Source organism: Mus musculus, chromosome 11 (genome assembly GCF_000001635.26).
Source record: "Mus musculus strain C57BL/6J chromosome 11, GRCm38.p6 C57BL/6J".
Taxonomy (NCBI): domain Eukaryota; kingdom Metazoa; phylum Chordata; class Mammalia; order Rodentia; family Muridae; genus Mus; species Mus musculus.
The window spans coordinates 8,589,501-8,601,608 of NC_000077.6; the positions used below are offsets into that span (position 1 = coordinate 8,589,501).

Genomic DNA, 12,108 nt, shown 5'->3' on the forward strand with positions numbered 1-12,108 from the left:
CTTAGTAACAGGAAGACTAAAACCTGTAATCCTCCAATGTCCTCCCCTGCTCACCCACCCACTTGTTCAGCAAGTCTTGGGGAATTCTCCGGTGGTGAGTCAAAAGTCTGGAAACACACAAAAATGAATTCAGTCGGCTGCCCCTGGGAGGTGGAAATAAGGAAGCTCTGGGCTCTTTCTGTGTTCAGGGGACCGTGGGGGTGGCCACTTCCTGAATCCTTGCCCAAAATTAACAGCTTTACAGAAGTGGCAGAGCCTTGTCAACAGAAGCTTGGTTTCGCAAGTTAAAATGCGGAGAGGACTGGTGTGTGCAGTCAGTTCAGCCCTGCTTCTAAAAGAGGTGTGTGTGTGTGTGTGTGTGTCTGTCTGTCTGTCTGTCTGTCTGTCTGTTGTCCCTGTGTAGGTGGGGTTGTTTCTCTTCCAAACTCTTACTCTAGAAGTGGCTGAAGAAGAATTCAGTGGCAGCAGGACAGAAGAATTCAGCGGCAGCAGGACATAAACCTCTACATGGAATACACCCCATCTAGAGGAAGGTCACCCTAGAGACCACCACGAACTGGCCCCGAGCACATACAGTCATGACCAACCACCAGCTGGCTGTCCAGAGGCACACCTGGCAACAGCACAGGGTCGTGTTGGGGGGGAGGGGGTGGCTGGGAAGCAAAGTGAAGTATCTGAAAGTCTTATAAGGATGAAGACACAGGGGCTGGAGAGATGGCTCAGTGGTTAAGAGCACTGACAGCTCTTCCTGAAGGTCCTGAGTTCAAATCCCAGCAACCACATGGTGGCTCACAACCATCCTTAATGACATCTGACGCCCTCTTCTGCTGTGTCTGAAGACAGCTACAGTGTACTTACATATAAAAATAAATAATAAATAAATCTTTTTTTAAAAATCTGCTTTGCTTGAAAAAAAAAAGGATGAAGACACACAGAGATAACCTAAGGACAAGCCTATAAAGATACCACCAAGGTCCCCTGCCCAGGCAGGACAGAGAAGTACTGTTAGGGTAGGAGAAGGTGCTCAGAATACCTCTCCCCACCTAAACTTCGGCTCTGGAAGACAATACTGGGAAGATACTAGAAGAGCCCTGAGTGGACCAGAGATTCTCAAGACTTTCAGAACTTCTCTGACATGTGCGACATGTGCTTCCTTGGTAGGTTCCACCGTTTCTCAAATATGTACAAATAACAGCCCAGGGGGCCTCTCCGTTGGGTGTTCCTCTGCCTGTGCCCAGCCTGAGGGGCTAGAGGTAAAGGAAAGAGTGGGTAGATAGACTCCCTCACTTGTAAAGACCGTAAGTAGGGGGCTGGAGAGATGGCTCGGTGGTTAAGAGAACCGACTGCTCTTCCAGAAGTCCTGAATCCAAATCTCAGCACCCACATGGTGGCTCACAACCATCTGTAATGGGATCTGATGCCCTCTTCTGGTGTGTCTGAAGATGGCTGCAGTGTGCTTACATATAATAAATAAATCTTTTTTAAAAAGACCACAAGTGGAATCTGGAAAGAGAAGAAACAAGAGGTGTCAACGGACTAGGAGGCAGTGACATGGGCCTAGAAGTAAGGGAGACACCCATAAGAAAGCAGAAATCAGGGAGACACTCCTGATAGGTCAAGTTCTAAATATGAACAGACGCCCCAAAGCAGGATGGGCAAGACGTGCATGGGGGAGTTGGGGAGGGGGTTGTTGAATGAAATGTTAGCTCACATGGGAATCTTCCAGAAAGAAGTCAGGCCCTCCTCGTAGGAAAGGCAGTGCCAGCAGCAAAACACAAGGACAAGTTCACGTCAGGACCCACTGCTTCTGAGGCCAGAAAGCAGGAGGGATGGAAGGCAGAGCTAAGTGTGATTACAAGAATTTTCCCAAGCTGATAATGAACACGGGTAGCTAGCTGATGAGGCAGGAGGTTGTGTTTTCATTATGGAAGCCAGCCAATGTCACCAATCAGCCTTTTGCACCCAGAAGCTGCAAGACCAGTCAGGCCTGTAGAGAAAAGCCAGATACTGGGGACCACACAGCACTATCACCAATAAGCAGGGTTGGACTGGAAAACCAGAATGCTGGCTAGCCCCTGGGCGAGTAGAGAGGTTCATACATACAGTGGGGAAAGACACAGATACACACGGACACATGGACACACAGACGCAGACTTAAACCAATGCACCTCTGAAAGAAGGGGACAGAGGTCTGCTCTTCAGGAACTTGCAGGAAACCCTGGCCTGCGCTCAGGTGAGGAATCTAATCCAGGCAGTCACCCTGGCTGCGGAATCAATGGACTAGGATCACAAAAACCTTCCTGGAAACAATCTAGGGCAAGGTAGACAGACAACAAGGGGGATCCTGAAGATCAGGGGAAAGAGCAGCAGGCCAGATGGGCAGTACCACAGGCAGCCTGGCAGAAGCCCTAAGATGCCACAGCCCAAGTGCACTGACCAGGACCTCTGACTCCAGTCTCCAGAAATACCCAGGTAGAGTCCTCTAAATGAGAGGAGCAGACAGTATTCTCAAGAAGAACTGAGGAAGCACACACAGTGCCCTCTCTGGCCTCGATGCAGGCTGGCTGATGCTAATGTTCTCTAGCACTCCATGAAGGGGCCTGCTCACCATGCCTCAGAAAACTCCCCTCTCTTCAGGTGTCTATACATAGCACATCTTGAGGAACAAGAGCAAGTTCCCGCAGAAGCCACAGTCCTGGGCTAACAGGGGGCTGAAGTCCTTTTCACAAGCCCAAAGGGAAGCTTAATTTCACAGAAGACCTCTCTAACACGAGCTAGAATTAGAAATCAGACCTAGGGTTTTTATTTTTTTTAATAAAGGTTCTAAACTTTTTGAGACTGTTCCAGATAGCAACACAGAGGAATTCCCATTATACAATTCTGATCTCAACAAAAAAGACAAGGCCAGAAGAAATGAATAAGACACCTTATCACAAAATTCACATATTCAGAAGGCAAAAAAATATTCACCAAGTATCTTCATTTGAGGAACAGGTGCTCATCAATAGCTGGTCTTGAGTTCTGTCCCCCTCCTCTAGACCCAAACACTAGAGATAGTGCTGTGTGGTCCCCACTATCTGTGGGAGCCCAGGGCAAGTGGCTTGTGTTTGTTATTCTCATCACAAAAATGGAATCTGTTTTGATATCCTCAGTGCCCCTCCCTCACTGGTAACCTGTCTGCAGGAGGTCAGGTGTCACCTACTGGCCTTCCCAACTTCCCTGGTCAATATCATGCAGATACCCCATTAATGTCCTATGACCAGAGTTGACTGCAACCAATATATATGCATGTTTGAACTGGTCAAACTGTAAGAGTCAGCAGGGGATCTTCTACCTCAGATGAGCCACTTCCCAGAATCTCAGGGATGAAAGACAGAAGCAGGTTTCCCAAGGAATCTCACCAGTTCTAATTCAAGCAAACTACCTGTGTCCCCACTGACAGCTGCCCATCATCACAGGGCCCCACCAAGGGCCATGGGAAGATTGCCTCTTACTTTGAAGAGTCTTCAAGGTACACAGACATGACCTTAAACCCTGTGAAGGATACAAGGGACCAATGCTTGTCATGTGCCAGACTTCCAGGTTACAGCCAAACAGTCAAATGAAAGGGCAAACTGGTCCAGATTCACTCCAGAGATATACTAGGTCTATTTTATTTGTTACAACACAATATGGACTGACTCTTGAAGAATCAAAAAGGTAGTTTTTAAAATCCTGGTGTCAATTTAGAGCAAATGTAGTATCTCAGAAGAGTATTATGTAGACCTGCACCACTTCACAATGAGGACTCACTCTGTGAAACGTGGTAATGCAGGACTGTCACTGTGTAAACACCAGACAGTGTGCTTGCACAACCCAGACCACTACACTATCACCAGATGACGCAAGTTCATGGACCACCATCAGATGTGCAGCCCAGTGTTGACTAACGCATTATTACATGGCACACACCTATAATAAATCCCCTTTGGCCTATTGTTGGGATAAGGAAAGCAATCCTCTACAAACATAGCTTGAACATAGAACCTTGCTGGAAAGCAAACATGTCACCACAAGGTGACATTTACACTGCTAACTATACAAGACAATATGGTCCTTCCTGCCAATCTGGCCACACATCATAGCATCCTTCAAAGCCCTCCATTAGCCGGTGCAGTGACTCACACCTGCAATCCTAGCACTTAGAAAGCTGAGGTAGTGGGAACTGGTATAAATCTGAGGCCAGTCTAGGCTACAGAATGTCATTCCCACCCCAGCTAAAAAAAAGTAACACTGTCACAAAAGAAAGCATAAGAGAAAAAAGCCTTGGTTTCTCCTCGGTAAAGCAATGAGGTCCCATTCAATGAAGCTCCAGGAGCCTACAGTCAATGGCTTTGTTTGGGGCTCAGATTATATGGAGTTTAAAAACATGCATTTCTACACACAGGGCACGTGTTGGTTGCTTACATAACAGTTTACACTTGGATCACTGACTCCAAGGTGAGCTCAGAGCCTAGAGGAGGTTTCCCTAGTGGGCAGGCTACCCCCATATCCTGAGCCTCAGAAGTACCCTCCCTCTCAGGAACAAAGCCCCTAGGTCAAAGTTAGCTAGGGGAGGATAGCCTCCCCGGAAAGGGACCGTATGGGAAAGACCAAAGTGTCCCTTAAAGGGCAAAGTTTGAAGACACTTAAGACTTTTCCCACCCCAGTGGTAATTTGGAGCACGCAAGATATGAACAGATAAAGGAACTATGGTCATTGTAGCAGTAGAGGTACAACTAGTGCTGGAAAGAATTGGGCTGCTCAACCATGAGACACAAAGAGAAGATATAAAATGTGGCTGTGAGAAAAAGAAACAAATCTCAGCAGGTTGCCTGCAGTAGGATTCTACTTGTGTGACATTCTGGAAAAAGGGAAAACTACAGAGACAAAAACAACAAGAAAAAATGGTGGTCACCAGAAGCTGGGGGAGGAAAGGAGCACACGAGACATTTAAGGCAGGGTAAATACTCTATATGATGCATATACTGTACCGCCCACGTGTCTAAACTCATAAATATGAGTCATGGTTTAAATAGTAAATGCCCCCCCACAGGCTCACATGTTCTGTTTGGTTCCTGAGTTGATGGTTGAAGTTGGAAAGGTACTGGAAATTTTAGAGCAGTGGTCCTCAAGCCATGAAGTCAATGGACCTTTTCAAAGGGGACACTTATCAGATATACTGCATGTCAGATATTTACATATGACTCATAACAGTAGCAAATTTAGAGTTATGAAGTAACAGCAAAAGCAATGTTATGGTTGGGGTCATCACAACACGAGGAACTGTATTAAAGGGTCACAGCATTAGAAAGGGTGAGAATCGTTGCTTTAGAGAATGAAGGCAAGCTGGAGGAAGCAGGGCACTGGGGACTTCTGCAGCTTATGTCTGGTTCCTAATCCTTTGTAGGGAAATGGAAGTTTCCTATCCACCACAAAATGGACAGCACCTCCTTCACATTTTCTCACCATCATGATCTGCCTCACCAAGGTCCAGAGTCAACAGAGCCAAGAACAGTAGGCCGAACCTCTAAACTCCCGAACCAAAATAAAGGCTTTCTCCCCCAAGTTGTTTAATGCCTGGTATTTTTGCCACAGTGATGAGAAAAGTAACACAAAGACAAACACCAGGAGTGAGACCCGACTATAGAATGCACTCCGGGTGGTAATGATGTGTCAGTGTAGACCATCAGTTGCAACAGATATTTATGGTGAGAGATGCTATGCAGAGTCAGAGAGAAATCCCTCTACTTTCCCTTCAATTCTGCTATGGATACACAAACACCAACGAATAACTTCAATGGCTTCAAAAAAACAATTCTATAAGGCAGCTGTCAAGCTGGCAGCTGAGGCAGACACACGCACACACCAACCCAGCAGTGCACACGCACACACCAACTCCCCCTGTCTAAAACTCTCAAGCACAGACTTCAACAAATGCAGACAAGTGTTACCTGCCAGGCCTAGTGGCCCTCACGGTGGTAGGCTGAAATTCCCCTGAAGTCAATGTTGTATGTGGGCCCAGCTCAGTAGAAATGTTTGTTAAATTGTCCAGCTTAAAATTCGACTACTTCCATTATTAGGATGAATGGTGGGGAGCCAAATGGAAGAATACTGGGAAATTGTTGAGCTGGTAGAATGGACTGTCTCTCAGGGAGGTGTCATCAGTTAGTCCTGAAGCTGCCACCTCCAGTAACAGCCAAGAACAGAAGCCCTTGGCATCATATGACAGGTAAACAGCCATGCCTGCAGGCTCAGCTCTTCAGTGTAACCTGCGGGATAGCACTCGCTTACTTACATTCTTCCTGAGCATACGCCACAAGCCTGTGTCAGGTGAGGCATTACAGTGTCACATGTCACTGCCCTATTGACCTATAATTGCCCACCCCACCTTCAGATACAGAACTTCAGAAATCCTAAACCTCGGAAGTTATGTTGTACAAGCACAGTGTACCCAAGTGCCCAGGAAACTGATGAACACGTGTTTAGCACAAGAGCTCAGCTACAGGGGGCTGGGACTTTGGCTTCTGTTGTTGTTTTAGTGGAAATTTTTAATTGACTTTAGAGCTTCTGTTTTGTTTTCTTACTAGTGAAATTGGCTCACTTTTCCTAGGAAAATATCTAGACCATATGAGAAAAGCGTACAGAGTTAGGTCTGGACAGTCTCATCTCCAATGCTGAAGACCAAGAAAGTCCCACCAAGTTCACTCTGTCTCAAATGCTCATGGTGTAGTCATCCTACCACAGTGGGGATCACCTGGACCCTGTGTCTCTCACAGTAGGACTGTCTGGTGCTCTGGGCACCAGGAGGGTAAGTCTAGACACAACAACACTAGACGGGGACATCCATAACTAGCGGCTGAACACACAGCAGAGCTACAACTCCCACCGGCTTCCTTGCGTGCATCAGAACATCATCTAGTTCTCACAGAAATGCACGCCTCTGTCAGCCTAGGCCTCCATATACTGCTAATGGGCAACGGGAAGAAGAGACACATGTGGCCCTTGCTGTGATCTCTGTAGAGGGCTGGGCATCTTGGGTGTGTCACAGAGAGAACAGAGCTTGGAGCCGGGCGTGGTGGCACATGCATTTAATCCCAGTACTCGGGAGGCAGAGGCAGGTGGATTTCTGAGTTCGAGGCCAGCCTGGTCTACAAAGGACAGCCAGGGCAGAGAAACTCTGTCTTGAAAAACAAAACAAAACAGAACAGAGCTTGGAGCCCAGCCGGTATGGGTAAGTGAAGATAGGCCTTGTGCTAAGAACATCATGGAGCCCTGGTGCCAGAGACTGGTCCTTCTTGGGTTAAAGCAGATGCTGAAAGCCCGGGCCTTGTGGTTGCCCAGTGCTGTCCCAGGTGTGTGTGCTTCAGCTTAGCTAACTCATGTTCGGTCTCCTTAGGGGACCTCTGATGACCCAGGATCCTAAAGTGTGGCTCAAGGCATAGGCAGATGTCAAAGCAGACCATGTCCATGGCAACCGCAAGCTACAAAGACAAGATCGGTTCTTGCGCACTTTACGGTCCCCAGCCCCTCTTCGTCTTTTCATCCGCCTTCCTAAAACTTCTGTATTTCTCCTTCCTTTTTTCCCTCATGCAAATGAGTCAACCGATGGGGAGTGGGGGGGACAAGTCACAAGGCCCAAGCAGCTCAGGAGCTGACATGAGTCAGCTCAGCACCCAGGGAGCAGAACAGTGGGACCCCAAAGTCTCCAGAGAGTTCACAAAGCCTACTTGACTTCCCTAAGGCTTACACAGCGTTATCTCAAGCAGACTCTAAGAGGAGGCCATTGCTGTATGCAATTTAAGTGCAACTGTTCCACACATGAGGAAAACTGAGACTCCAACCTACTTCAGCAAATGCAGACAAGTGTTGCCTGGCAGACCCAGGTTCCCAAGGGGTCCTCGTGGCGGTAGGCTGGAATGTCCCTGAAGTCGGTCACAGTATGGCTACCTAGTGCTCTGCGGCAGCTTCTACGACAGTAATTTATGGATCATGGTTCTAAAGGCTGGACGCTCCGAGATGGAAGAAGGAGTAAGGGATTTAGTGCTAGGTCTGGACTGAATCCCAGTCATGCCTCTCTGCAGTCACTATCTGACAAAAGGGAAAGACACTCCAGATCCTCCTTATCTTTGATAAGGGCTTTATGCCCACTGTTCACAAGGCACCAACAGCAATACCTGACAGCCTCCCCGAGGCTCCGCCCCTAATGCCATCATAAACAGGGTTACAATTCAACACGTGAATCTGGACACATTCAGAACACAGCAGGTGGACTGGCCTGCTATCAGCCCGAAGCCCACAAGATCAAAGGCCAGGTCTCTTCTCCTCCCTATCGTCTGCCCACTGAGCCTCATGGCCTGGACTGAGGGACATAGTGTCCGTAACTCAGGAAGGTAGTAACCTCATGCACCATACTGGGGGCTTCTTGGTCTCCTCAGTGTGTCTCAATTTCACTGCTGTGACTCAGTCCTCTCTACAAAACCATCTCTCCATGTCCTTGGTACTAAAGGAGCAACTGCAGGCCTGGACCGACACCCAAGATGGTGACATTATCAAAACAAATATAGCAATGATCATGTCAGTCAAATTCATGACTCTCGACCTCTGGCCTTCAGGGACTGTGCCCAGCTCTCACCCTCATTGGACCAACGAGGAGAGGAGGATACATGATGCACAGACGAATGAGGTCTGACCCGAGACCCAAGTCCAAACCTTAACCAAAGCTTTTCAGTTCTCCCAAGCTGTATTCAGGAAGGCTGCATAGCAATACACAAGCACACACACACACACACACACACACACACACACACACACACACACACACGGCAGTAAAGACTCCAACCCCAAGTGAGATCTCTGACACACAATAAGCAAGGACCCAGAACTCACAGCAGTGATGGGGGAGAAACCACGTCCCAGTTCCTGGAAGAAACATTCTCCAGTGAACGGCCCCGCTGGAGCTTTAAATCTTTGGAATGAAAATGTGCTTTGTTATTGCTGGTGGCATTCTGTCATGCTAGTCAAAGCCACATTAAAAATAAAAAATGCAGGGCGTGGTAGCACGCGCCTTTAATCCCAGCACTTGGGAGGCAGAGGCAGGCGGATTTCTGAGTTCGAGGCCAGCCTGGTCTACAGAGTGAGTTCCAGGACAGCCAGGACTATACAGAGAAACCATGTCTCGAAAAAAACAAAAAATAAAAATAAAAATAAAAAAATAAATATAAAAACAAAAATAAAAAATAAAGATGGATGGATGGAGAGAGAGAGAGAGAGAGAGAGAAAGAGAGAGGTGCAGGCAGGCAGGCAAGCAGGCAGGCAGGCAGGCAGACAGACAGACAGACAGACAGACAGACAGATATGAGGGAAAACCTTTTCATATCTCAGTGAATTGACAACTGCTGCATTTAGCAATGCTCTATCAGTTATACACAAGGCTTTTAGACGATTCTTTGAACCAAGGAATCCTAAGTAGACAGAAATGGAAGCAATGACAAAGGTTTGTTTCTTCAGCTCAGATCAGAGGTGATGGAGTGGGTGACAAGATGAACTACGAGAACAAGGGTACTAGAGACACACCATTGTGAAAGCACATGGAAGTCCCTGGATGGGGACAGAAGCTCTACAAGTCAGATAAGCTCCCAAAATGAGTGAGATATTCCCTGCTCACCACAGCATCCCCAATTGCAGGCGCCACTGAAGGTGAGCGGGACACAGAAGGAAGGAGAAAATAAACTAGTCAGGAAATCAGTCCCATCCATGGGTATGTGTGACCAAGGAACCGTGGCCCTTCTCAGAGCAGAGCTGACTGGGAAGGGAAAGCAGAGTTACTCTGTGCCACCCTGCTAGGCTCAGAACAAAAGGAAGAGAGCCACGGGGTAAAGAGGAGAGGCTGCTGGGTTTAAACTGGCTAAGGCAACTGAGCATCACTGAGCAATCCTCTTTGCTCTCTGCGTGTTTTAAAGCTGTCCAGAAAAGCACTTAAAAGGAAAAGTCATTTATCTCTGGGAAAAAAAAAAATAGGGCTAAGACCATTTATTTTCCATCTGTGTGTGTGTGCCTGTGTGTGCTCAGGGGTACACTGACGACTGTGAGCACACACATGTACATATGAACAAAATGCGTGTATGTGTGTGTACATAATATGCATACATATGTGTGTGTGATTTTGTGTGGAGGAAATCTTCCCTTCCTAGTCCCACATGGGAAACACACATGTGAAGCCATGACATTCCTTGTATCCCAATATGCCCCAGCACAACTCCAGTTCAGCCTGAAGACAGCCTGATGTCTCCCATATCAGCAGAACCCCATCTCCCTTGTCCTACAGCTCACCAAGATCCCTGACAGCTGGACAGTCAGAAAGGGCTTCAAAGACTCGAGTCACACTGAAGACCAATCTCAAAGCTAAGAAATCCAGAGCTGGGGACCCGGAGAAGGGAAACCACTGTAAGCTGCACCCTTGCCGACTGTGTTTCTAGATCTCCTCACTTTCCTGCTGCTCATCACAGGCAAGGACCCCAGTCCACATCTACCAGGGGACCAGCCCTCCCTCAGAGCACTCTGGGAGTACACATAGTAGGCCTAATGAGCCCTACTCCAGGTTGCCCAGGTTTTCCCCAACCACAGTGAACAACTAACTACTGTCCAAGGGAGCCAGCACAGTCCTCTAGGCTGAACATGTGCCCTGACTCTGCTTCTGTGCCTCTGTCCCAAGACTAGATGCCAACACTCGGAGAAAGTAGGCATCACTCATCACTGAAAAAGAGCTGGTGGCACGGCCAGGAAAGGATGATTGAGGTCTTATCTGAAATCAAATTCTTCAGCATTATATTCTATAATGAAAACCATAGATTTCAAAGCTTTGTCGGTTTGTTCTTGAGATGAAAGTTGCATTCTGCACTCGGTGGTATCCACCAGCCTCTGCTTACAGGGCCTTCTTTTCGGAGGCTTCGGGCCAGAGGCTCCCCTCCCCCTCTGAACATCAGTCAGTGAAGTCCAGCTCAAAGAAGTCCCATGGGAAACTGCAGAATGCTTACCTGGGCTTCACATCTCTTGTGGTAGGAATACTTGCAGGCTGAAAGAAAGAAAGGATGTCTGTTAGTCATGCAATCTCAGGTGACATTTGCCAGGTCTCCATCCTTGAGAGGGGAAGGCTCCAACAGCATTCTCCCTGACAAGAAGTGGCTGTGCACAGAGAAGGCACACTGAGACAAAGTGACAACTGAGAACCAAGGCATAGCTGTGTGGTTACATGTGTGCTCAGCGTGTATCAGGATTTAGATGATTCAATTCCCAGAACAGGGAGAAACAGGGGGGGGAGGAAAAGAAGGAGGGGGGAAGAGGAACAGGAGATGGGGAGAAGGAGGAGAGGGAGGAGGAGGGAAGGAGAAGGAGGAAGAGGAGGAAGGGGAGGAGGAAGAAGAGGAGGGGGAGGAGGAGCAGGAAGGGGGAGGAGGAGGAGAAAGAGGAGGAAAACCACAACAACAAAAGCTCAGACAGTCCGGGTAGAAATTTATCAGGAGTCTACTTATTTCTCATAAATAGACCGGTATTTTTTAAAAGACTTAATCAACCAAGTTGGAGACACAAAGAAGAAAGGCAGGACCTGGAAAGCAGAAGCCCTTCACATTGGCCTAGAGTTAAAACTGATCCCTGGGGAAAGAGGAGGGGGAGGAGGGGAAGGGAGAGGGGGGAGGGGGAAGGAGGGGGAGGGGAAGGGGGAGGGGAAGGAGGGGGAGGGCAAAGACAGGGGGAGAAGGAGGGGAAAGGTAAAGGAGGGGGGGGGAGAGGTGGGGAGGAACAAAGCCCCAGGCCTTTCATCAGAGCCCTCCTAGAAGAAGGAAAGTCATGAGTTCATTTGGTCTCTGCAGATTTCCACTTCCGGGAGACCCAAGCAGACACTGTCAGAATAAATTCATGTCTAAATTCCTACAGAAGAGTCCTTCAACAGAGGCCATTATGTGAGCAGTGCGGGTCCTGTGTCATGGGAGGCCCCAACAATGCAGACGGGGTGCTGGAACCAATGTGGATTTCACAGGCTCTCCCCTCTGGCCCGGAGGCAGGCCGCAGCTGGCCTCAAGGAATAGGGCC

At 48.1% G+C, this 12,108-nt stretch overlaps 1 protein-coding gene across 6 annotated transcripts in view; it reads right to left on the minus strand.

Moving 5' to 3' along the window:
• Positions 1-12,108, minus strand: part of Tns3 (tensin 3) — a 233,107-nt gene that overhangs the window by 157,849 nt on the left and 63,150 nt on the right. For all 6 annotated transcript variants that reach the window (XR_380972.4, XM_006514741.3, NM_001083587.1 and 3 more), the window contains one exon: positions 11,055-11,092. Coding sequence is in view for 1 of the 6 variants with exons in the window: in XM_011243727.2 (XP_011242029.1) it covers positions 11,055-11,092 (38 nt within the window). In the remaining 5 variants the exon portion in view is untranslated. The remainder of the gene's footprint in view (positions 1-11,054; positions 11,093-12,108) is intronic.